General features: G+C 47.3%; 1 protein-coding gene and 1 long non-coding RNA gene across 3 annotated transcripts in view; one reads left to right on the top strand and one right to left on the bottom strand.

The window, feature by feature from the left end:
* LOC138663346 (oocyte zinc finger protein XlCOF6-like) overlaps positions 1 to 27,508 on the top strand; it is a 67,408-nt gene that overhangs the window by 25,916 nt on the left and 13,984 nt on the right. For both annotated transcript variants that reach the window (XM_069749526.1, XM_069749525.1), the window contains one exon: positions 15,209 to 15,299. In XM_069749526.1, the coding sequence (XP_069605627.1) occupies positions 15,209 to 15,299 (91 nt within the window). The remainder of the gene's footprint in view (positions 1 to 15,208; positions 15,300 to 27,508) is intronic.
* Positions 18,933 to 25,675, bottom strand: LOC138663350 (uncharacterized). The gene is made up of 2 exons (XR_011318168.1): positions 23,408 to 25,675; positions 18,933 to 23,328 (listed from the first exon to the last, which is right to left on the bottom strand). It is a non-coding gene; the product is annotated as an uncharacterized lncRNA (long non-coding RNA).

The following is a 27,508-nucleotide window of genomic DNA, read 5'->3' as shown; positions in this document are numbered from 1 at the left end:
AACAGCTTCCCCACAGGACAGCGGTCAGGCCTATCAGCCTGAAATTCCTGAAGCACCCGCCGCAAATCAGGGGAGATGGCAGAAAGAATCACCCCTTCCTTAAGAATGCCAACTGGCTCAAGGACTCCAAGAGAATCAGGCGAAAAACTCCTAGAGAGGGCATCAGCCTTAACATTCTTAGATCCTGGAAGATACGAGACCACAAAATCAAAACGGGAGAAAAACAGGGACCATCGAGCCTGTCTAGGATTCAGCCACTTGGCCGACTCCAGATAAATCAGATTCTTATGATCGGTCAGGACCACAACGCGGTGCTTAGCTCCCTCAAGCCAATGTCGCCACTCCTCAAACGCCCACTTCATAGCCAACAACTCCCGATTGCCGACATCATAATTGCGTTCCGCAGGCGAAAACTTTCTGGAAAAAAAAGCACACGGTTTCATCAAAGAACCATCAGACTCCCTCTGAGACAAAACGGCCCCTACCCCAATCTCAGAAGCGTCGACCTCAACCTGAAAAGGAAGAGAAACATCCAGCTGACGCAACACAGGGGCAGAAGTAAATCGGCGTTTAAGCTCCTGAAAGGCCTCAACAGCCGCAGAGGACCAATTCGTCACATCAGCGCCTTTCTTCGTCAAATCAGTAAGGGGCTTAACCACATTGGAAAAGTTGGCAATGAAACGGCGATAGAAATTAGCAAAGCCCAAAAATTTTTGAAGGCCCTTCACAGATGTGGGTTGAATCCAGTCATGAATAGCTTGGACCTTAACAGGATCCATTTCTATAGACGAGGGAGAAAAAATAAAACCCAAAAAGAGACCTTCTGAACTCCGAATAGGCACTTAGACCCCTTCACAAACAAAGCATTATCACGAAGGATCTGGAACACCATCCTGACCTGCTTCACATGAGACTCCCAATCATCGGAAGAAATCAAAATATCATCCAAATATACGACCATGAATTTATCAAGATAATTGCGGAAAATATGCATGAAAGACTGGAACACAGATGGAGCATTAGAGAGCCCAAATGGCATCACAAGGTATTCAAAATGGCCTTCGGGCGTATTAAATGCAGTTTTCCATTCGTCACCCTGTTTAATACGAACAAGATTATATGCCTCTCGGAGGTCAATCTTAGTAAACCAACTAGCCCCCTTAATCTGAGCAAACAAATCAGTAAGCAAAGGCAAGGGGTATTGGAATTTGACCGTGATCTTATTAAGAAGACGATAATCAATACAGGGTCTCAAGGAGCCATCCTTCTTAGCAACAAAAAAGAAACCCGCTCCCAATGGTGACGAAGAGGGCTGAATATGCCCCTTCTCCAAAGACTCCTTAACATAACTCCGCATGGCGGCATGCTCTGGCACAGACAGATTGAAAAGTCAGCCCTTAGGGAACTTGCAACCAGGAATCAAGTTAATAGCACAATCACAGTCCCTATGCGGTGGAAGGGAACTGGACTTGGGCTCATCAAATACATCCTGGAAATTCGACAAAAACTCAGGGACCTCAGAAGAGGGGGGAGAGGAAATTGACATCAAAGGAAAGTCACTATGTACCCCTTGACAACCCCAACTAGTCACAGACATAGTTTTCCAGTCCAGCACCGGATTATGTTCCTGTAACCATGGAAAACCCAGTACAACAACATCATTCAGGTTATGCAACACCAGAAAACGGCAATCTTCCTGATGTGCTGGAGCCATGTACATAGTCATCTGTGTCCAGTACTGAGGTTTATCCTTGGCCAAGGGTGTAGCATCAATACCCCTCAAAGGAATAGGGCTCTGCAAAGGCCGCAAGGAAAAAACCACAGCGCCTTGCGAATTCTAAGTCCATTAAGTTCAGGGCAGCGCCTGAATCCACAAATGCCATGACAGAAAAGGACGACAATGAGCAAATCAGGGTCACAGATAAGAGAAATTTAGTCTGTATAGTACTAATGGTAACAGACCTAGCGACTCTCTTAGTACGCTTAGGGCAATCAGAGATAACATGAGCAGAATCACCACAGCAAAAACACAGCCCCTTCTGACGTCTGAATTCCTGCCGTTCTGTTCTAGTCAAAATCCCATCACATTGCATAGGTTCTGGACTCTGCTCAGAGGATACTGCCATATGGTGCACAGCTTTGCGCTCGCGCAGACGCCGATCAATCTGAATGGCTAGAGACATAGATTCGCTCAAACCGGCAGGCATAGGAAAGCCCACCATAACATCTTTAAGGGCTTCAGAAAGACCTTTTCTGAAAATAGCAGCCAGAGCCTCCTCATTCCATTTAGTGAGCACAGACCATTTTCTAAATTTCTGGCAGTATAGTTCTGCCGCCTCCTGACCTTGACACAAGGCCAACAGGGTTTTTTCTGCATGATCCACAGAATTAGGTTCGTCATACAATAATCCGAGCGCTTGAAAAAATGCATCTACATTCAATAATGCCGGATCCCCTGTTTCAAGAGAAAAAGCCCAGTCTTGAGGGTCACCACGTAGCAAGGATATGATGATTTTTACTTGCTGAATGGGATCACCAGAAGAACGGGTTTCAAAGCAAAAAACAATTTGCAGTTATTTTTAAAGTTCAAAAACTTGGATCTGTCTCCAAAAAACAAATCAGGAGTAGGAATTCTAGGCTCTAAAGCCGGAGTCAGGACAACATAATCTTGGATATTCTGTACTCTTGCAGCAAGTTGATCCACACAAGAAAACAAACCGTGAACATCCATGCCAGAGCATATATCCTGAACCACCCAGATATCAAGAGGAAAAAAGAGACAAACCAGAGCACAGAAAAAAAATGGTTCAGAACTTTCTTTTCCTTCTCTTGAGATGCATTTAATTCATTTTTGGCCACTTGTACTGTTATGATGCGATGGTTTAGGAGCAACATGGAACGAGCTCTGAAGGAAGTGGTAACTGTACTGACCGCAGTCCCTAAGCTCAACACAACACTAGAATTAGCCGTGGGATGCTCCTAACTCTCCCTAGGCACCTCGTCACAGCCTAAGAGCTAACTTCCCCTAAAGATAGAAGCAGGAAAACTATCTTGCCTCAGAGAAAATCCCCAAAGGATAAATTAGCCCCCCACAAATAATGACTGTGAGTGGAGAGGGAAAAGACATACACAGAATGAAACCAGGATGAGCACAGGAGGCCAGTCTAGCTTGATGGATAGGACAGGATGGAATACTGTGCGGTCAGTATAAAACACTACAAAAATCCACGCAGAGTTTACAAAAAATCTCCACACCTTACTAAAGGTGTGGAGGGTAAATCTGCTTCCCAGAGCTTCCAGCAAGACAGAATTAATTCATACCGATAACGCTGGACAAACATAGAAAGCACAGAACGGATAAGTCCACAATCTGTGAACAGAAAAGTGCAAGCAAGAACTTAGCTTTGCTGAACTGGTCAGGATAACAGGGAAACCCAAAGAGATGTGAATCCAACCAGGAACCATTTACAAGTGGCACTGGCTGAAGGAAAGAGCCAGGCATAAATAGCCGAGCAGAAAACCTTGAAACTTGAAACCACAAGAGGGAGCCCAAGAGCAGAACTCACAAAAGTGCCACTTACAACCACCGGAGGGAGCCCAAGAGCGGAATTCACAACACCTTAGGTTCACATAAGCTCTAGCCTGCTCATCTTCCTCTGCTGACTGCCACTGAATAGAGACATTGATTCCTGAGCATGAACTGATGAGCAAGAAAATCACTAATAAAACACAGCAAGAAAATAATTAATAAAACACATCAAGCAAAGTAACTATTAAAGTACAATAATATTGATGTATCCGGTGGTCCTTGCAGGAAAAGTCTTTATGTCTCCACTCTACATCCATTTGTCCTATAGTCTTCAGTAAGCGGCCATATCCTCACACTGGGGTCCACATGCTGTGTTTTTTAAAAAATATATTTTTATAAATCATTTAAAAAAAATGGCATGGGGTCCCCTGCATTATTGGCAACCTGCCTTGTTAAAGCTCACAGTTGGGGGCTTGTATTCTCATGCTGGTAAGGGGCCATTGCTTTTAGCCCCCCTCCAGCCTAAAAATGGCAGCCCACAGCTGCCCAGAAATGGCACATCTATTAGATGCGCCAATTCTGGTGCTTTGCCCAGGTCTTCCCACTTGCCCCGTAGCGGTGGCAATTGAGGTTAATATTTGTGGGGTTGATGTCACCTTTGTATTGTCAGGTGACATCAAGCCCATGGCTTAGTAATGGAGAAGTGTCTATAAGACACCTGTCCATTACTAATCCTATAGTTATATGTAAATAAAGACACAGCCAGAATAAAATTCTTTAATTGAAAAAATGACAGACTCCTTTGTAATCTCAATGATACCATACTTACTGCATTGTCTAATTCCACCGAAGCCCTCGATCTATAATAAAAGTTAAATAAAAAAAACAACAATATACCGTACCTGTTCGTCTTTCTGTCCCACGCTGTAATCCATGTCTAGGGGCTAAATAGTTTACAACCTGGACGGTGCCAAGATGTGACCGTCCAGGCTGAAAACCACTGGTGAATGAGCTGCTGCGAGCGCAGCCTCAATGGCTAGCGGTGACATCATCACTGGCATTTTCCCACTTATATAGTAATACTTGGCACACTCGGGTGGATGTGGTGAAAAAACAGTTTTAATGTATTGTGAGATACATACAGTAGTCACAACAAACATTTCGGTCTTTCAAGACCTTCATCAGTGTACTACAAAATAAAGCAGAATAAACAATAAAGAAACCATATAAAGAAATTAGCGGCAATCATACAGGAAGGTCACAGTGAGTGACATAAATACCACAGTAAGGTTATCCAACATAATCGACCCATATCAACGTACAGAGGGGGTTGCAGCATGCATAAGAAAGCTAGAAGGAAGACATTGATATAACACCAACATACTATTAGAAGTATTAGAAGTAAGAGCTGGGCATATGATTTTAACCCTTTAAGCGTGCGCTGGAATCTGGGGTAGGAAAAGGGGTGCATATGAAGTGGTGTTTTGCCTCAATTAATAAGCCAGCAAGGAAAGAAAAGACACCTACCAATTTATAGGATAAGCCAGGCGTACTGGTTTGTGGGGGCCGTTTAATAGTCTATCTGTAGATAATATGTACAGTAGGTTACTATCACCGAGGTACTCAAAAAGATTGGGGCCTAACAGTGCATAAATTTACCAATACATCAGGAGCTATGTGCAAAGACACGGTATCCACCGCAGGTCTGGAGGGTGATTGTGGCGTCCCCAGGGTCCCTATTAATTCCTGGCTATGTGCGCGCCTTATTGCTGTGTTCGAGGGCCAAAAGCAGCTAACCAGAAGTGACGTTTGCGTGTCATGAGCCGGAACAAGCGGCGCAATGCGTTACACTTGCCGGGAGCTGCTAACCAGAAGTGACGTTTGCGTGTCAGGAGCCGGAAAAGCAGCTCAATGCGTTACACTTGCCGGAAGTGGCTAACAGGAAGTGACGTTTGCGTGTCAGGAGCCAGAATAAGCGACTCAATGCGTTCCACTTGCCGGGAGCGGCTAACCAGAAGTGACGTTTGCGTGTCAGGAGCCGGAACAAGCGGCTCAATGCGTTACACTTGCAGGGAGCGGCTAACCAGAAGTGACGTTTGCGTGTCAGGAGCCGGAAGAAGTGGCTCAATGCATTACACTTGCCGGAAGTGGCTAACCAGAAGTGACGTTTGCGTGTCAGGAGCCGGAACAAGTGGCTCAATCCGTTACACTTGCCGGGAGTGGCTAACCAGAAGTGACGTTTGCATGTCAGGAGCCGGAACAAGCGGCTCAATCCGTTACACTTGCCGGAAGTGGCTAACAGGAAGTGACGTTTGCATGTCAGGAGCCGGAACCAGCGGCGCTATGCGTTCCACTTGCCAGGAACGGCTAATCGGAAGTGACGTTTGCGTGTCAGGAGCCGGAACCAGCGGCGCTATGTGTTCCACTTGCCAGAAGCGACTAACCGAAAGTGACGTTTGCGTGTCAGGAGCCGGAACCAGCGGCGCTATGCGTTCTATCTGCCGGAACTAGGAGATGTGCGTTCCAGGTAGAGTGGTGATCCGTGTGTTACAGATTAGTGGGTGGAGATGAAGTGCAGAAGATATTCAGTTCATGCGGCTCTGCAAAAAGAAAAAAGATGCCAAAATTCTGATATATGTGCACAGCTGTAATACGAAATAGATAACATATTGCATTAAATGATACTCTGGCATAAAGGCAAAATCAATATCAAACAACAATTACATGAAGGATTACAAATCATAGTCTGTTAGGAGTTGAGTTTCCTCTGCTGCACAGGGGGAATCTCGATCCGTGTCTGCTGCGGTCTTCCATTCGGTATCGGCCGCAGTGGGCTCTGCTCAGCGGAGACGTCGCTCCCAGCGTCTCGCTGGGGCTGATTCGGTGCATAGGGTCACTACTGCCTTTTCTGGCTTTCCTATGGTACCCTGCACTGATCTGCGGCGAGCGAGCCTCTCTGGGACTAAGTCCTTGTTTACTCACACTGAGCATGCCCAGGGCAGGGTCTCCCATTGGAGGTCGAGGGCCACATGTTCGGTCACATGCTCAGGTGCTGCAGTACATTCCATTGGTCCTTCTGGAAGGTCCTGAAAGGGCAAAACATGCTCAGGTACTGCAGCACTTTCCATTGGTCCTTCTGGAAGGTCCTGAAAGGGCAAAAACTTCAGTAGCAGCTTCCTGTGCTGCAACTATATAAACTGCGCATGACCGCACGGCCATGCGCTAGTATTGTCTTATGTTATGTGCTTTGCGCCAGTGTGGTCACATGTATGTGTGTTCAGGGACCCGGCTGAAATAAGCCCCTAGAATGCTGGCTCCTCCGGCGAGGAGATTGAGTCTGAGTGTATTCAGGGACCCGGCTGAAATAAGCCCCTAGAATGCTGGCTCCTCCGGCGAGGAGTTTTGTGTGTTTGTGTGACCACTGACTGCTCTCTGTTTGGGCAGTTAGCCTGTGCCTCTGTGGAGTCTAACAGGGCACAGTGCTTTCCTTTCACGGCTACTCAGTGAATTAACTGAGTTAGTCTATACCGCCATATAGCTCCGCCGTTTGCTAGCAGCAGGTACTCCTGCACGGTGGACCCCGGGCTGCGAACGCACCAATATCAATAAACATCTCTATTTACTCGGTGCGTTCCACTAGCCCTAACAGAATACTAGCGCCAGGGTCTGGCTAGTAAATGGCGGACATTCAGCAATCTTTGCTGTATATCCAGCAGCTGGAGGGTAGGTTGGCGGCTTTCGAGAGCTCAACCTCAGCTGTGCATGTTACCGCAGTTGCTGTACAGGCTGCTAGCGTGGCTGCAGCAACCTTGCCCACTGCCACCCCTGTTCCGACGTTATCTCGCCTCCCGCTGCCAGAAAAAATTTCTGGAAATAGCAAAACTTGTAGGGGATTCGTGAGTCAGTGCTCTATTCACCTCGAGCTCCTGGCTGCACGTTTTCCTACAGAGCGGGCTAAGGTGGGATTTATTGTGTCTCTTTTGTCGGACAGGGCGTTGGAGTGGGCTACGCCGCTGTGGGAGCGTGGTGATCATGTGGTGCAGAGTGCTCCATTGTTCCTGAGCACTCTGAAAAAGGTCTTTTTAGGACCTCAAGTCACCCATGACACAGCGCTCCAACTACTGGCATTAACTCAGGGTGAGTCCTTGGTCAGCCATTTTTCCGTCCGATTCCGTACTTTAGCTTCCGAGCTGGAGTGGTCGGATAAAGCCCTTATCCCCATATTTTGGAGGGGCCTGGCTGACCACATTAAGGACGCTCTGGCCACTAGGGAGATTCCTGCCACACTGGAGGAGTTAATAACTGTCTCTACTCGTATTGACCTCCGTTTTAACGAGCGGAGGTTGGAGCGAGCCCAGTGTAGGCAGAGGTTCCGGCTGGCTCCCACCTTCGCCAAACCTTTGGAATCTCCAGTCCAGGCATCCGAGTCACATGAGGCCTTAGAGGTGACACGAGCGGGATCCAAGTCTCAGTCTGCCCGTGCACATAAGGTCCGTCATGTTTGCCAGCAGTCAGGACACCTTGCCTCCAAGGGTCCTCAGCGGTCGGGGAAACGTCAGCGTCTAGTGGCAGTTGGAGGAGGTACACTAGACACGGCGACGTTTGCCTCAAAGTTGTCCTTCAAGGGGACAATTACCATAGGCCCATCCACTCTTATGGTCGAGCTATGCGTGGATTCTGGGGCAGAGGGTAACTTTATGTCTTCCGCTTTTGCCCAGCGTCACGCAATACCCTTGGTGATGCTCGCCAAGCCAGTAACCGTTCGAGTGGTAAATGGGTCAACACTACCTTCACAGATTACCCACCAAACCATTCCTTTCACGCTATCTGTGTCTCCATCACATCAGGAGATAATCTCCCTATTAGTCATTCCTGAGGGAATTGATGAGGTCCTGTTGGGGATACCATGGCTTCGCTACCATTCTCCTCATATTGAGTGGTCCTCTGGGAGAATTTTGGGATGGAGTAAATCCTGCGAGGGTAGATGTCTGAGGGAGTGCGTTCAGGTTGCTACTACACAGGTACCCACAGATCTTTCCTCTCTCCCCAAGCACTATTGGCCCTATGCAGACGTGTTCTCCAAAAGAGCTGCGGAGACCCTTCCGCCTCACCGCCCCTATGACTGTCCTATTGACCTCTTGCCTGGTGCTGAGCCTCCCCGGGGTCGAGTCTATCCGTTATCTCTCCCGGAGACGGAGGCAATGTCCCAGTACATCCAAGAGAATCTGGCAAGAGGATTCATTAGGAAGTCAGTGTCACCGGCAGGGGCAGGGTTCTTCTTCGTACAAAAGAAGACTGGAGACTTACGTCCATGCATAGACTACAGGGGTCTTAACGCCATCACCGTTAAGAACAAGTACCCACTACCCCTGATATCTGAGCTGTTTGATAGGCTACGGGGAGTGAGGGTATTTACAAAGTTAGATCTGCGGGGTGCTTACAACCTGATTCGCATCCGTGAGGGGGATGAATGGAAGACGGCTTTTAACACCAGGGATGGGCACTATGAATATCTGGTGATGCCCTTCGGGCTCTGTAATGCCCCAGCCGTTTTCCAAGACTTTGTGAACGACATCTTCCGGGATATGCTCACCACCTCGGTCGTAGTCTATCTGGATGATATTCTCATCTTCTCTCCAGATATTGACTCCCATCGGAGAGATGTTCGCAAAGTCTTCGACCTCTTACGGGCAAACTCCCTCTACGCCAAGTTGGAGAAGTGTGTGTTTGAGCAGGAGTCGTTGCCTTTCCTTGGTTATATCATCTCTGCCCAGGGTTTGGCTATGGATCCTGCAAAGCTACAGGCTGTAATGGACTGGCAGGAACCCCATTCTCTTAAAGCGGTGCAGCGCTTTATGGGGTTCATTAATTACTATCGCCAGTTCATTCCACACTTCTCAACTTTGGTAGCTCCCTTGGTTGCCCTCACCAAGAAGGGAGCAAATCCCAAGTTGTGGTCAGAGGAGGTCTCCAAAGCCTTTCTCTCGATCAAGTCACACTTCGCTAGCGCTCCCATCCTACATCGCCCCGATGCTGATAAGCCATTTATCTTGGAGGTGGATGCCTCATCCGTTGGTGCTGGAGCAGTCCTTTTCCAAAAGGATGCTCAAGGTCGGAAGCATCCTTGCTTCTTCTTCTCCAAGACCTTCACACCAGCGGAGAGGAATTATTCCATCAGGGACAGGGAGTTGCTGGCCATGAAGTTGGCTTTTTCGGAGTGGAGACATCTCTTGGAGGGAGCTCGCTTTCCCTTCCAAGTCTTCACTGATCACAAGAACTTGGTGTATCTGCAAACGGCCCAGCGGCTGAATTCTCGCCAGGCTAGATGGTCCCTGTTCTTCTCCCGGTTCCATTTTACTCTCCATTTCCTCTCCGGGGAGAAGAACGTTCGTGCTGACGCTCTCTCCCGCTCCGTGGTGTCATCGGAGGAGGAGGAGCCTCGGCTTATTGTCCCTTCTGAGAGCCTGAGAACTGTAGCTCCGGTTTCGCTAGAGTCTGTGTCCCCGGGCAAGACTTTCGTACCAGCTAACTTGCGACCGGAGGTTCTCTCTTGGGCTCACTCCTCCAGAGTGTGTGGGCATTTTGGGACCAAGAGGACATCTGAGCTTCTGGCGAGAACATACTGGTGGCTGCATATGGCCCGAGATGTCAAGGACTATATTCAGGCGTGCGTTTCTTGCGCCCAGAATCGGTCTCCTCGGCAACGGCCTGCTGGGTTGCTTTACCCTCTACCGGTGGCAGACAGGCCCTGGGAGATGGTCGGGATGGACTTTGTGGTGGGTCTACCCAAGTCGCGTGGCTGCTCCATTATTTGGGTTGTCACCGACCATTTCTCCAAGATGGTGCATTTGGTGCCGCTTCCTCGGTTACCCTCAGCACGGGCCTTGGTGGTGTTGTTCATTAAACACGTTTTCCGATTGCATGGTATGCCTGATAAGATTGTCAGCGATCGGGGTCCCCAGTGCGCATCTCGGTTTTGGAGAGAGCTCTGCCGTTTACTCAGCATAGAGTTAAACCTCTCCTCTGCATACCATCCCGAGACGAATGGGTTGGTGGAGAGAACCAACCAGACTCTGGTGACATATTTGCGACATTTCGTCTCTGCTAGGCAGGATGACTGGGCATCTTTGCTACCTTGGGTGGAATTTGCCCTGAACAACGCCGTAGCCGATTCCACTGGTCAAACTCCTTTTCTCCTTAATTACGGCCAGCATCCGCGTGTCCCTGTGCCCATGCCCATGTCATCCACCGATTCTAGGGTGGCAGACTGGGCGGTGGAGGCACGTGACATCTGGGACCGCACACAGGATGCCATCCGGGCCTCCAAGGAGAGAATGAGGGTTTCGGCTGATACACACCGGTGCCCCGCTCCGGTCTTTGCTCCTGGCGACTTAGTGTGGCTCTCCGCCCGTAACATCAGGCTGCGAGTTGAGTCCACTAAGTTTGCTCCTCGCTACATTGGTCCGTTTAAGGTTCTGGAACAGGTCAACCCTGTGGTCTACCGTTTGGCTATTCCTCCACGCCTTGGTATCACCGTTACTTTCCACGTTTCCCTGTTAAAGCCCGTTCATTTGTCCCGGTTTTCCGAGTCATCTGCTGGGACATCGGGTTCATCCACGGATGAGTTTGAGGTGAATGCTATTGTGGGGTGCAAGGTGGTACGTGGCAAGAAATTTTATCTGGTGGACTGGAAGGGTCACGGCCCAGAGGATAGAACCTGGGAGCCTGTGGAGCACATTCGGGCTCCGCTGCTTATCGCAGCTTTTGAGTGTAGTTAGGCTCAAGGGGGGGGGGGGGGGCCCTAGGAGGGGGGGGTAATGTTAGGAGTCGAGTTTCCTCTGCTGCACAGGGGGAATCTCGATCCGTGTCTGCTGCGGTCTCCCATTCGGTATCGGCCGCAGTGGGCTCTGCTCAGCGGAGACGTCAATCCCAGCGTCTCGCTGGGGCTGATTCGGTGCATAGGGTCACTACTGCCTTTTCTGGCTTTCCTATGGTACCCTGCACTGATCTGCGGCGAGCGAGCCTCTCTGGGACTAAGTCTTTGTTTACTCACACTGAGCATGCCTAGGGCAGGGTCTCCCATTGGAGGTCGAGGGCCACATGTTCGGTCACATGCTCAGGTGCTGCAGTACATTCCATTGGTCCTTCTGGAAGGTCCTGAAAGGGCAAAACATGCTCAGGTACTGCAGCACTTTCCATTGGTCCTTCTGGAAGGTCCTGAAAGGGCAAAAACTTCAGTAGCAGCTTCCTGTGCTGCAACTATATAAACTGCGCATGACCGCACGGCCATGCGCTAGTATTGTCTTATGTTATGTGCTTTGCGCCAGTGTGGTCACATGTATGTGTGTTCAGGGACCCGGCTGAAATAAGCCCCTAGAATGCTGGCTCCTCCGGCGAGGAGATTGAGTCTGAGTGTATTCAGGGACCCGGCTGAAATAAGCCCCTAGAATGCTGGCTCCTCCGGCGAGGAGATTGAGTCTGAGTGTATTCAGGGACCCGGCTGAAATAAGCCCCTAGAATGCTGGCTCCTCCGGCGAGGAGTTTTGTGTGTTTGTGTGACCACTGACTGCTCTCTGTTTGGGCAGTTAGCCTGTGCCTCTGTGGAGTCTAACAGGGCACAGTGCTTTCCTTTCACGGCTACTCAGTGAATTAACTGAGTTAGTCTATACCGCCATATAGCCCCGCCGTTTGCTAGCAGCAGGTACTCCTGCACGGTGGACCCCAGGCTGCGAACGCACCAATATCAATAAACATCTCTATTTACTCGGTGCGTTCCGCTAGCCCTAACATAGTCTCTGTTAAATCCTTTTGGAGTCCGAGTGTTTAGCTCATGGATCCCTCTGTGTTGTTATTGAGTTATCGAGGTGCGGTCGCTCCCCCTGCGGGAGGGGGGGGGGGCTGAGACATGGTCGATCACTTGAAACCTTAATTGTGCCACGTTATGTCCCTTAGAGAAAAAGTGTTGTGGAATGGAAAGTAAAAGGTTCTCGTACCTGATGGTAGACTTATGTTTCGAAATTCTGTCTTTGACCGATTGTGTAGTCTCACCCAGGTAAAGTAGGCCACAGGGGCACTTAATCAAATATACTACGAAATTGGAGTCACAGGTGAGAAATTGATTGATATTGTATCTCTTCCCAGTGTATGGATGATGGATAGTGTCTCCCTTCAGAACTTTGTTGCAGTGATTGCAGTTGAGGCAGGGGAAAGTGCCCATTTTGGGACTCCGCAAGAAACGTTGTGTATTGGATGTACGAGTAGGGCCAGTGTCAACTCTGACTAAGGTGTCACGTATATTGCGTGCTCATCTGAAAAGGGTTTTTGAAATCTTCAATTGTGGGATCGGCCGTCTGTAAGAGATACCAATGTTTGCAAATAGTTCTATGGCTAATATAGGCTGAAGGGTGATAATGATGTACAAAAATAACACTCATGGTGTTATTGCGACTCCTAGTGGGATCATGGATTGTGTTAACGCTTTGTGGGGGTAACCCCTATTGAGCAATTTAGACTTCTTTTCCCCAGTAATGGCATTTTCCCACTGTCCTGAGGTCACCGCAGTTCAGCCCGGCCTCGATGATGTCACCGCTGGTAAATGATGCTGTGCTCTCATCAGCTCAGTCACCAGTGGTTTTCAGCCTGGACAGTCGCATCTTAGCACTGTCCAGGTTGAAAACTAATTATCCCCCAGACATGGATTACAGCGTGGGACAGAATGACAGACAGGTATGGTATATTGTTGTTTTGTTATTTTATTTTTATTACAGGAGATCGAGGACTTCGGTGGAATTAGGGGAGGTCGTAAGTATGGTTTAATTGAGACTATTAAAGGAGTCTGTGTCTTTTTTTTCAAATAAAGGACTTTATTCTGGCTCTGTCTTTATTTACCATATAACTTTAGGATTAGTAATGGAGAGATGTCTTATAAACACCTCTCCATTACTAAGCTGTGGGCTTGATGTCACCTGACAATACAAAGATGAAATCAACCCCACAAATATTAACCCGTCTTGCCACCGCTACAGGGCAAGTGGGAAGAGTCGGGCAAAGCACAAAAATTGGCGCATCTAATAGGTGCGCCTTTTCTGGGCAGCTGCAGGCTGCTATTTTTAGGCTGGGGGGTCAATATCCATGACCCCTTAACAGCCTGAGAATACCAGCTCCCAGCTATGAGCTTTAGCAAGGCTGGTTGTCAAAAATGGGGGGACCCCACGCCATTTTTTAAAATTATTTATTTATATAATTTAAAAAATAGGGTAAGTACCCCTCTATTCTTGATAACTAACTTTGCTGAAGCTGCGAACTGAGGGTTGCAGCCCTCAGCTGTGAGTTTTGCTTGGTTGGTTCAAGAAAATAGGGGGGAAACCACACCGGGTTTTTCATTTATTTATTTCGATATATTGCAGGTGGCTGGTGAGGAAAATCCCCAATCATCCACTTCTGCTGTAACTGTTATTAGCGGCAGCATTTGTCAGATGATGGGAGTAATAGTCCCAATAGCCCCCACCTGCTGTCATCATTCCGACTTTATTATAACTCATCTTTCTACTCTGCTCGCGCCTACCTCCGGCAGAGCAGGGGAGAATGATGAGATCCGTCTTCAGCACCTGCCGCCGGGGAACAGCGGTTACTGTAGCGATTCTTCCACGGTGCTGATGTGTGTCACACGGAGGACATAAATGTGTGTTCTCCATGTGCACATGTGCATTACGTTTTTCCGTCCATGCTGACAGTAAAAAACGGACATGACTACTTGCGGGACACACGGTCCATGGAAACACACTGACGTGCACAGACCCATTCATTTGAATGGGTCTACGTGTGTACGTGTCTCCGGTACGTGTGAAAACTGTCACCTCACGTACCGGAGACACAGACGTGTGAAAGAGGCTTTATAATGTTGTGGTAGTTCACTCACGTGGTGGCACACAGAGGTAGGAAAAATGGGAACAACGTCTTTTTAAGTCCTCATTGAGTTATTGTAAGGCAGCATAAACCAACTTGTGGGGAAAACAAACTCAGCCTTCTTGGATAAAACAGGAACAAAACGATAAAGGAATACAAAAATGTTGCAGCACAGTCGATATGTTGCGGGTGGCACCCCGCTCTGGAGCAGCACAGTCCGTATGTTGCGGGTGGCACCCCGCTCTGGAGCAGCACAGGTTCAGTCTGTACTCGACGAGACACAAAGCCTCTGGAGTCCTCTCTCCAGGCTAGCTGAACCCAGACTGCCTGTAGAGCTCGGTTATTTCAACCCAAGCCTGTAACTTCCCCATCATGTGATTGATCACATGATCATGACCTCATGCAGGTCCTGGCAGGTCTGCCAGGGGAGATAAAGTGGACCTTCTCCCACCCGCTCTCTGAAGGTCCACATAAAACCAGCCCTTTTTATACAACTTAACCCTCACAGCACGTAGTGTTCTGGAGAAAAAATGCTCTGGTTTCACATCACTGATGCCTTTAAGCGCAGTGACACATATCTCCCCTCTATCACCTTACCAGTGACTCTGTCACAATGTGTAGATGGCTGTGAAGGTCTTGTGCTCAGTGTTGCTTTATCCACCAGTATTATATGTTTTATACTTGTGTAATGAGAACGGTGGAGATGGCAGGATTAGAGCTGATCATAGATGTGACTTCTCCATCTGTCTGTGACCTTTACAATATTTGTTTCAGGGTGAAGATCTGACCCATATTAATACTACAGAGACATATGTGAGGGGTGATGAGCGGTGTAAAGAGGAGATTCCTATATATGAATACCCAGGTGAGTAGTGACCACTAAATGCAGAGAAGTCACAGATTCTTCTCAGTCACCGGCTGTGGCTGCTTTATTGGTGGGTAGTCCGACTGTATCTCAATCGTGTGATCACCATTTTGCCTCTAGACCACAACATTCTTCTCCACCCAAAACTGTCCAAGTGACTTTGGGCATTGAAAGCCCTTTTCTATAGAACTTACAACCTGGAGGATCCACCTACCCCCTGCGATTAGAAGACTCTGACCGTTACCTGCCCAGATCTGTAAACTACAAAGCCAAATGACAGCGTACGTAGAATGTGCTGACAAGTTAGAAAAATATTATGATGAGCCTTTTTGAGAATACAGAGGGTAATGATGCTGTTGGCTTCCAAAATCCCTGATATGAGAGGAAGGAAAAAATCAGGGCTTTGAAAAGCGCTGCCAAGTGCTGAGCCGTAAAGTTGGGTATCAAAATAAATGAACGTAAAAAAACCCCAAACTTTTCATTTTAATATTCTACCCATTTCCGATGTGAACCAGCTCCTTCCTCAGGCATATACAAATGATACATTGTGGAGGTTTTATATCCTCCAGAACAGCGTCACTGATCCAATTGCTTAATTCATTAATTAAACCGCGCATATGGTGCAGTTTTTTGTGTTAAAACTTTTCTTCGTATACAAAACAATACAAATAGATGTAAAATACATATTGGATGCACAATAAAATCCATATAAAGAAAAATATAGTACAGGGAAAATCCTCCGGTTTGAGTGTGGATAGTTTAAAAATCCAATAGGATTCCCTATTCACAAGTCTTTGGGACCTATTAGACTACTTTCACACTAGCGTCGGAATCTCCCCGTCGCAATGCGTCGGGCAGAGATTCCGACGCTAGCGTTTAACGCACTGCACAACGGAGGTAGCGGATGCATTTCTCCGGCGCATCCACTGCCCCATTGTGAGGTGCGGGGAGGTGGGGGCGGAGTTCCGGCCGCGCATGCGCGGTCAGAAAAAACGGTCCGTCAGGAGCAAAAAACGTTACATGTAGCGTTTTTTGCTCCCGACGATCCGCCAAAGCACGACGCATCCGTCGCACGACGGATGCGACGTGTGGCAATCCGTCGCAATGCGTCGTCAATACAAGTCTATGGGGAAAAAACGCATCCTGCAAGCACTTTTGCAGGATGCGTTTTTTCTGCAAAACGACGCATTGTGACGGATTGCAGTTAAAGCTAGTGTGAAAGTAGCCTAAGACACATCTTCTGATATTTGTTCTAATATAATCAGTCTTAACCTGGTGGGATCTTGTTTATATTCTAAAGCAAAATGCCTAAACAAACAGATTACACCTTTCCTAATATTATGTCTATTGCTGGTCATCCTATTATGGATCGCTTGGGTCATTTTTAGATTCCTGTTATTGTATGAATCTACCTTCTCTCCCTTCTGTGCTGCTGAATGTGCTCATATGGTCCCTACAAGACCAGGTCCAGTCTTTCTGACCAAACTTCGCTTTTATGATTGACAACATTAAATGTGCAGTGAGGGCCAAGTGCGAATTTCTGTACAATAACAGCCATTTGGTAAATTCCAAAAAGTTCATTTTTTTCTCATTAATGTACACTCTGCACTAGGTTTGAGTGAAACGGGTCGGCAAGATTCAGAAGTCGCCGACTTTTGGCAAAGTCGGGTTTCATGAAACCCGACCCGACCCCTATGTGGGGTCGGCCATGAGGTCGGCGATCTTCTGAACTGGATTCGGAATTCCAATACCGATTCCCGATATGTTTAAGATATCGGGAATCGGTATCGGAATTCAGATTTAAGTGTAAAATAAAGAATAAAAATAAAAAATATTGCTATACTCACCCTCGGACGCGTCCTGGTTGTAACCGGGAGCCTTCCTTCCTAAGAATGAGCGCCTGAAGGACCTTTCGATGACGTCGCGGCTTGTGATTGGTCACGTGAGCGGTCACATGGGCGTCACGCGACCAATCACAAGCCGCGACGTCATCGAAAGGTCCTTCAAGCGCTGATTCTTAGGAAGGAAGGCTGCGGGTTAGAACCAGGGCGCGTCCGAGGGTGAGTATATTCCTAATAGGTATATACTCACCCTCGGACGCGCCCTGGTTCTAACCCGCAGCCTTCCTTCCTAGAATCAGCGCTTGAAGGACCTTTCGATGACATCGCGGCTTGTGATTGGTCGCGTGACGCCCATGTGACCGCTCACGCGACCAATCACAAGCCGCGACGTCTTCGAAAGGTCCTTCAGGCGCTCATTCTTAGGAAGGAAGGCTCCCGGTTACAACCAGGGCGCGTCCGAGGGTGAGTATAGCAATATTTTTTTATTTTTATTCTTTATTTTACACATTAATATGGATCGCAGGGCCTGAAGGAGAGTTTCCTCTCCTTCAGACCCTGGGAACCATTAGAAACCCAATGCACTGCATTGGGTTTCGTTTTTCGGCTGACCCCGACTTTTCTATAGGATCGGCCGATTTCACTCGACCCGACTTTTGAAAAAGTCGGGTTTCGTGAAATCCGACCCGATCCTATAAAAACAAAAGTCGCTCAACCCTACTCTGCACCCCATATTGACTGAAAAAAACAGGAATGTAGTAATTTTTGCAAATTTATTAAAAAAGAAAAACTGAAATATCACATGGTCATAAGTATTCAGACCCTTTGCTCAGTATTGAGTATAAGCACCTTTACAGCTACTACAGCCATGAGTATTCTTGGGAATGATGCAACAAGTTTTTCACACCTGGATTTGGGGATCCTCTGCCATTCTTCCTTGCAGATCCTCTCCAGTTCCGTCAGGTTGGATGGTGAACGTTGGTGGACAGCCATTTTCAGTTCTCTCCAGAGATGCTCAATTGGGTTTAGGGAAGGGCTCTGGCTGGGCCAGTCAAGAATGATCACAGAGTTGTTCTGAAGCCACTCCTTTGTGTGCTTAGTGTCATTGTCTTGTTGGAAGGTGACCCTTCGGCCAAGTCTGAGGTCCAGAAAGTGGTTTTCATCCAGGATATCTCAGTACTTGGCCGCATTCATGTTTCCTTCAATGACAACCAGTCATCCTGTCCCTGCAGCTGAAAAACACCCCCCATAACATGCGGCCACCATCATGTTTCATCATCTTGGGATTGTATTGGGCAGGTGATGAGCAGTGCCCGGTTTTCTCCACACATACCGCTTTGAATGTTCACTAAAAAGGTCCATCTTTGTCTCATCAGACCAGAGAATCTTATTTCTCATAGTCTGAGAGTCCTTCATGTGTTTTTTAGCAAACTCTACGCGGGCTTTCATATATCTTGCACTGAGGAGAGGCTTCCGGGCCACTCTGCCATAAAGGCCTGACTGGTGGAGGGCTGCAGTGATAGTTGACTTTCTCCCATCCGCCTACTGCATCTGTGGAGCTCAGGCACACTGATCTTGGGGTTCTTCTTTACCTCTCTCACCAAGGCTCTTCTCCCACGATTGCACAATTTGGCGGACGGCCAGGTCTAGGAAGACTTCTGAAGGTCCTGTGAGGGTGATCTCTTAAAGTGAGATCTATATGATTGCTTGTACCTGACCAAATATAAGCTGAGTGCTAGCTTAGAGGCCAAGAATGCATCACATTCACAAAGACGATACACACAGCCTCTCTCAGTGAAAGTTTTCCCCAACTGAACTTTATTCTGAACAAAGGAAATACTTAAAACAGGAAATGGGGGAGGTCGCACAACTTCTGTACAGCTAGTCACTTTGTAATTGGTTTAGTCCAAGCTTCATTTCCAAATATGGTGTATTCATGTCTTCACTCCTGCTTTCCAAAGATTCCTTCCAAGACAGTTTCAAGGGTCTCCAAGACATCTTCAAAGACGCAATCGCCATCTTGCTACACCATATCTGAACTGACTTATATAAGGTTTAATAATTGATTTCATTAGACATTTTCTCCTTCACAGTCCCCCCTAAATCAATTATTAACCTGATGTCACAATGTAACATGATCCAATAGGTGGTCGATCAATGAATACACAACACACATAAAGGGATGGGAAAGTGGGGAAAGGAAGGCCTTACCGATTGGGAAATGGGGAATGGTCACCACCTGAATTTAACCTCAACCTGTCCCTGCACTGCCCTAAGTGGGTCCTTCCCCCCACCGCCGCCAGGAACCTCGTCCCTCACTGATACCTAACTCTTACCTAACTAGCGCACTGGCCGGCAAGGGACGCTAGCCTCACCACTGCAAATAATACACACAGGGGACAGTCACAAACACAAAAAGACAAGAGAAAACACAGTACATAGATCATGACATCTGAGCTGTCCATTAGACGTCAATGTTAAGCTTTTACCCCCCTTGATACAGTCTTTATTCATGTGGAAATCATATATAATCAATCATATATATATTTATCCCTGTTTAATAAATCAAATTGGTCTTCAGGGGTTTTATAGTAGAATCATGGCTATCACCATCTTTTTGGAAAGCCAGCGTAGGGGTTAGGCTGTCCACGCTCCTGTTGACCATCTGTTTAACACAAGGAAATATACAACAAGAAACCACAGATATGAAAATAAGGATTACCACAATACCATAATAATTGTACCAATCTGTGCCAACAATTTCTGCCATCCTGTCATCCATTTAAACCAAGTATCCCAAAGATCATCAATTCCTGAATTTTCTTAAGTTCCTCAGATAAGGATTCAAGCTTTTTTATAGCTAAGGTAACCTTTCCATTCGGACCTGTGTTATCGGGAATTAAGGTACAACAAGTTTCTCCAATCATTTTACATACCCCTCCTTTCTCTGCTAGTAACATATCCAAAGCCATTTGGTTTTGGAAAACCATAGTGGATGTAGCTTCCAACTGTTCAGCTATCCCCTTTAATGCATCCTTAGTATAATTTATGAATTTTTGTTGGTTATAATATATGTAGTTAATCCAATCTACGTTTTTATTGACAGTTACAATAGGGATTATAGACTCAAATCCTACTTTAACTTGGTCCCTTGCTTTAAACTCATCAGGGACCCCCCTTGGTACTCCCATAGCATCAATATACACATGAGCGTCATAGCTTTCTTTGGGGCAATTCACCTTTTCATACATTGGGGCTGTTTCTGATTAGTCAAAGGCGAACCTTCAGGGATAAGATGAAAAGGCATGATGGCCTTGGCCAAAGTACACTGTCCCTGCCAAATAACCCTCTAACTTATACCTTATCTCCAAATCCCCACATATCCAGAATATGTCTGCTACTGAGGAGACCTGCTGTGTTAACTTCTCAGGGGTTGCTGAGGAGTAATTATGACAAAAACCCTTACTAAAATTCCCCAAGAAACGGTCCTCTCCTTGTATTTGTATGCAGGTGTAGTTTCCAGGATAGATAGTAATACTTCCACCAAGAGACGGAGTTTATCCAACACAGGATATTTATCCCTCCATCTCCCACATTGTATAATTAGTGGAGGTGTTGGTAAAGAGGGCAAGGTTACACACTTTCTCCAATTCAGGGATTAATAGGGGAACAGATCCCAAATGGGGCCCGGCTGCTGCACACACATAACAATTGGTTTTATTTTGTTGTTGTGCAGTGTACCTCATCCACTCAACCCAGGCGTTAACATCTGTATATCCAGTCTCTATAGCAAATGTATCCTCATAAGTGGGGTTCTGGATTGCAGTTATGCCCCTAAAAACACAAACATGTTGAAGAAGTGGAATCCATGGTATTCCAGATTTATCACTTTCACCCTGCGCATTTGTCCATTCCTGAGACTTCAACATATCTTTAAGTTGGAAATTGCCTGTTGGGGTCTTTCCCCCCTAACTATAATGTGCACCCAAAGTATACTCTCCTGCATCATTGGGTGATGGATCCTCAATACTGAGTATCAAAGGATGACATTTTGTCCTACATTGGTCACTAGAGTCGGACTTGAGTAGCGTTATCCACGTAAGTAAGGACTTCCCTTTACTACTCTTTTGTTTGAAGGCAGGGGTCGGTTTATATCCCCACCCTTTATCACTTGTATCCCATCCTATAAATGTCCAAGAACCACAGTTTTTATTTCTTCTTTCCCAATTACCACAAATAAAGAATACAAACTGTTGTATCTTTCCTGAGAGTCATGACTCTCCTGGCTCCTCACACCCACTTCCCTATATTATGTCACAGGCATCAAACCCATATGTAGCCACCACTGTACTCGAGGAATTGTACCAGAAAGTAATAATTTCCTTTTCTTTACTTACAGCTACCTGTTACCCATTTCCTATACATAACAGCATTAGGTAGATGATGGCAAGGATATGTATTACTCGGGTGATTAGTCCACTTTTTTAATGTTAGGCATGAATCCATGGTGGTCTCCCTTAGAGTGTCACTGAGGTAGGCGTTGTCAGGAGAACTTGGTATGGCCCCTCAAGATGTGGATCTAGACTTCTTCTCACGTGTCTGCATATGACCACCAATCACCTGGATTCAGCTGATGTACGTCTGCACTTTCATTAGGATCTGGAATGGATGAGAACACATGTTTATGCACCACATTAAGGGTATGTGCACACGTCAGGATTTCTTGCAGAAAGTTTCCTGACAAAAAACGGACATTTCTGCCAGAAATCCGCATGCGTTTTTACCGCGATTTTACTGCGTTTTTGACGCGTTTTTGGTGCGTTTTTTCCCAAATGCATAGAATTGTGGGAAAAACGCAGAAAATCCGCAAAAATAATGAACATGCTCATTTTTTTAACCGCGATGCTTTTTTTCACGGAAAAAAACGCCTCCATGTGTACAAAACATGCAGAATGCATTCTAAATGATAGAATGCATAATGTATGCGTTTTTAATGAGTTTTTATAGCGTTTTTAGCACGAAAAAACACGAAAAAAACGCGAGAAAACCTGAACGTGTGCACATAGCCTAAGTCTTTTTCTGCAAGGCCTGGACATAGGCTGTAGTACTTATGGGAAGTACAGACCAGTCTTTGGGGCACAATCAAACAGGACTTCAGAAGGAGATAAGCCTGTCTTTCTTTTTGGAGTGCGTCTGACTGAAGAGAGTGCAAGAGACAAGCACTCTACCCAATTCTTTCATGTGTCTGTCATGACCTTTTTAAGTTTGTGTCATTTAGCATTAATTAGCACATTTTACTGGATGGGCTTCCGGCCAACCAGAGGAGATCTACACATACTAGGACATTTTTCATACACTCCTACCTTGGGTAGCTGTATGTAGTCAGTCTGCAATCTCTGAAACGGGTAGAGAGGCCTGGGTGTCGCTTTCTTAGGGACTTTTACTGTTTTACCTGGGTTGTGCTGTGCACAGATGAGGCATGACTGTATGAGTTTCATGGCTGCGTAACTGAAACCAGGAGCGATCCAGAAGGCATTTACCATGACATTTTGAGGTGTGACTGGGGCCATATATTGCTTGCGCCATAATTAGGAACAGGGACCTTGGTATATACAAGTCATCCTTATTCTCCCATACTCCTTCTGAATTCAGCTCAGCTCCCATTCTCTCCCAGTGTTCCTTCTCTGTTTGGGCAGCTGGAGGGATTTCAGGACATCTAGGCTCAGTGTGGCTGGAATATGCTGACTCTCCTCGCCACCGTCCACTGCTCCCTAGGCCGCCTTGCTGCTACTTTAGCAGCCTCGTCCGCCCTTCTGTTGCCCTCTACCTCCACGGAGTCATCATTTGTGTGTGCTTTCACCTTGATTATGCCAACCTGGACTGGTAACATCAATGCCTCCATTAATTGTTTCACCAGCTCTGTATTTTTAATGGGCTTACCGGCTGATTTAAGAAACGCTCTGCTTCTCCATAATGGCCATAATCATGGGATATTTCCCATCCATAATTCGAATCTGTGTAAATATTATTGACTTTACCTGCAGCAGCTCTACATGCCTCAGTGAGTGCCTTCAACTCTGCCTCCTGCACCGACATTTGAGGAGCGAGTGGTTCAGCTCAGATTACCTCATGTGAGGATACTACTGCATATCCAGTGTAGAATCGCCCATCCTGGTGGTATCTGGAGCCATCTACAAGAAAAAACTCAAAATCTGCCTTAGGATCAGGTTTATCATGGACATGTGCAAAACCCACTGTTTCCTTACTCACCTATGCAGTCATTTTAGTGCGTCACGTCAGAGTACTCTTCCTGGACCGCCATGTGTGGGGACAGCGGTTCCACATTTATGGTTTAATGGACCAACAGCATATTCGGTGTAGAGCTGGCCAGCTATGCCATACTGCAATCCATCCACAAAGAGCTCATGGTCCTGTTGTAATTCAACTAGCAGGTCAGGCAGGTTCCACTTCCACTACCACCTACTTCCCCCCTCTTCCCCCCAGAGGCAGCAGGATGGCTGGCTGAAATCAGTAGTGCGCCTTGAATGCTGATGTTATCAAACACAGTGAAACCTGAGATCTCAGCACTGAGAGAAGGGGGAAAGAGGGAGGGGGCTATCACAGCAGCACAGCTTCATGACCCTGACTCACCCTAAGAGACTGAGGAGGGGAGAAGGAGGGGGCTATCCTCCTGCACAGCGTCTGTGTGCATACTTTACACAGATAGGAAAGATATATCTTGGTAAAAGGTATCAACCACTGAGGACTCTCAGTTCTAAATATTTTTCTACTTTACACATTAAATTCTTTGCTCTTCCCTGGTTTATGTAACAGGGGCTCTGGACCAGGCTTCTGCGTTATCAGAGTTGGGAATATGACTTTAATACTCTGAGTGGGACATTATTAGTGGCTCTATAATCACAGACTTTAAACCTTTAACTTTGCCAGAGCCGAGTATAATATTTTCTCCTGATTCAGTAGAATCCTGTTAGATATCATGAAGGATGACTTTCTGGGAGGCTAATCTGTTCTTCTAAATCTCACCAGCAACAGCAGAAAGCATTACTATTTTTTTTTTCATTATCCTCTGTAACAAATGACATGGGGAATATTCCAGGGTCTTTCATTGTACTCATTATGGCCAGTATTTCACTAGGATCCCAGGGACGCCATACACTCTCCTGGGGCTCCACCATGGCTGATCCCCTAGTCTGAGTAGTAAGGTCTGGTGGCTATAATCCAGATAAGCATTGCAAAAGAGCAGCAGGGGGTTGAGGTGGGCTGCCCACCATGGCTGAATAATTGTCCTAGTGAGTCTCAGATGGCAGCAAAAGACAAACGTATTAGTAACTGCTGCATCCATTTGGATTTTATCAGGAAAAGAACTAGAGGGTAGGTCCTGAAGGGGGTGCTGGTGCCATCCAGTGCAGGCATAATACTCATTTAGGCTAGGGTCACATTGCGTTAGTGCAATCCGTTTACCGCTAGCGCTAGCGGATTGCGCTAACGCAATGTTTTTAATGGGGCTGCGGTCGGGGTCGCGGTAACGTCCCCGCTCTCGCAGATCCCCGATCTGCGAGAGCGGGGAACGGACCGCGGGCGCGCCTCGGACGCTGCAAGCAGCGTCCGCGGCGCGCCAGGAATCACCGGCGCGTCGCTAGCGCGTGCCGAACATGGCACGCGCTAGTGAAGCGCGTTCCCATTGCCTTCAATGGGCGCGTTAACGGGCGCGTTGCACGGCGTTAATTTCGCCGTGCAACGGTGTCCGTTTAACGCGGTCCCATAACGCAATGGGAACCCAGCCTAAGGGCATGGACAAAACTTCTGGGGGCGTAGCATTTGGGGCACTTGACAAGAGGCACACTATGCACATGAATGGTAGGGGGGACATAACAAAGGATACAATCGTAGCTTAGAAATAGGTTTAATAGTTCCTATATGCCAACAGGGGGCACCACATACAGGACAGGTCTCCACCCAAACTAAATTCTAGTTCCTACATACACAACATGTTCATCCTCTAGGGACAATGAAAGGGGTGGAGACAAACTGGGAGCAGCATGGCGTTCAGCACCATCTTGTTTCATACTTTCTCATACTAAAACTTATCACCATGTTTTTCTTCCTGCATATCACCTCTAATTACGCAGTTTTTTTTTCCATAATATCTCAGCCTGATCTAACAAGCCAGCATCATTTAACCCCTTCCCGACCTTTGACGCACCATATGCATCATGAAAACCTGTGCCAATCCGACCTGTGACGCAGCATATGCGTCATGGCCGGATTGGGCTCCTGCAGGCCGGGTGAAAGGGTTAACTGTAATTTCACCTGCCCTGCAGGGACAGTAGGAGTTGTACTTTAGCCCAGGGGGGGTGGCTTCACCCCCCCCGTGGCTACGATCGCTCTGATTGGCTGTTGAAAGTGAAACTGCCAATCAGAGCCATTTGTAATGTTTCACCTAAAAAACTCGTGAAATATTACAATCCAGCCATGGCCGATGCTACAATATCATCGGCCATGGCTGGAAACACTGACGTGCCCCCACCCCACCCCACCGATCGCCCCCCCAGCCCCCCGATCTGTGGTCCGCTCCCCTCCGTCCTGTGCTCCGCTCCCCCGTCCTCCTGTCCGCTCCCCCGTGCTCCAATCCCACCCCCTGTGCTCCAATCCAACCCCCCTGCACTCCGATCCACCCCCCGCACTGCGATCCACCCCCCCGCACTGCGATCCACCCCCCCCCCGTGCTCCAATCCACCCCCCCGTGTTCCGATCCACCCCCCCATGCTCCGATCCACCCCCCCGTGCTCCCCCCCACGCCATCATACTTACTGAGCCTCCCGGGGTCCGTCCGCCTTCTTTCCTGGGCGCCGCCATCTTCCAAAATGGCGGGCGCATACGCAGTGCGCCCGCCGAATCTGCCGGCCGGCAGATTCGTTCCAATGTGAACTTTGATCACTGTGATAAAACCTCACAGTGATCAAAATAAAAAAAAAAACAGTAAATGATCCCCCCCTTTGTCACCCCCATAGGTAGGGACAATAATAAAATAAAGAATTTTTTTTTTTTTCACTAAGGTTGGAGTTAGAACTAGGGTTAGGGTATGTGCACACGTATTCTGGTCCTCTGCGGATTTTTCCGCAGCGGATTTTGATAAATCCGCAGTGCTAAACCGCTGTGGATTTATCGCGGATTTACCGCGGTTTTTCTGCGCATTTCACTGCGGTTTTACAACTGTGATTTTCTATTGGAGCAGTTGTAAAACCGCTGCGGAATCCGCAGAAAGAAGTGACATGCTGCGGAATGTAAACCACTGCGTTTCCGTGCAGTTTTTCTGCAGCATGTGTACAGCGATTTTTGTTTCCCATAGGTTTACATTGAACTGTAAACTCATGGGAAACTGCTGCGGATCCGCAGCGTTTTCCGCAGCGTGTGCACATACCTTTAGAATTAGGCTATGTGCACACGGTGCGGATTTGGCTGCGGATTCGCAGCAGCGTTCCATCAGGTTTACAGTACCATGTAAACATATGGAAAACCAAATCCGCTGTGCCCATGGTGCGGAAAATACCGTGTGGAAACGCTGCGTTGTATTTTTCGCAGCATGTCAATTCTTTGTGCGGATTCCGCAGCGTTTTACACCTGTTCCTCAATAGGAATCCGCAGGTGAAATCCGCACAAAAAACACTGGCTATCCACGGTAAATCCGCAGGTAAAACGCAGTGCCTTTTACCCGCGGATTTTTCAAAAATGTTGCTGAAAAATCTCACACGTTCCGCAACAAGGGCACATAGCCTTAGGGTTAGGGTTGGAATTAGGGTTGTGGTTAGGGGTGTGTTGAGGTTAGGGTTGTGGTTAGGGGTGTGTTGGGGTTAGGGTTGTAATTAGGGTTATGGCTACAGTTGGGAATAGGGTTAGGGGTGTGTTGGGGTTAGTGTTGGAGGTAGAATTGAGGGGTTTCCACTGTTTAGGCACATCAGGGGGTCTCCAAACGCAACTTGGCGCCACCATTGATTCCAGCCAATCTTGCATTCAAAAAGACAAATGGTGCTCCCTCACTTCCGAGCCCCAACGTGTGCCCAAACAGTGGTTTACCCCCACATATGGGGTACCAGCATGCTCAGGACAAACTGCGCAACAATTATTGGGGTCCAATTTCTCCTGTTACCTTTGAGAAAATAAAAAATTGCTTGCTAAAACATCATTTTTGAGGAAAGAAAAATTATTTTTTATTTTCACGGCTCTGCGTTGTAAACGTCTGTGAAGCACTTGGGGGTTCAAAGTGCTCACCACATATCTAGATAAGTTCCTTTCGGGGTCTAGTTTCCAAAATGGGGTCACTTGTGGGGGGTTTCTACTGTTTAGCCACAT

The sequence above is a fragment of the Ranitomeya imitator genome, chromosome 2 (assembly GCF_032444005.1).
Source record: "Ranitomeya imitator isolate aRanImi1 chromosome 2, aRanImi1.pri, whole genome shotgun sequence".
Lineage (NCBI taxonomy): Eukaryota > Metazoa > Chordata > Amphibia > Anura > Dendrobatidae > Ranitomeya > Ranitomeya imitator.
The sequence above is the reverse complement of the archived record's forward strand: the minus strand, read 5'-3'. Positions and strand labels throughout refer to the sequence as shown.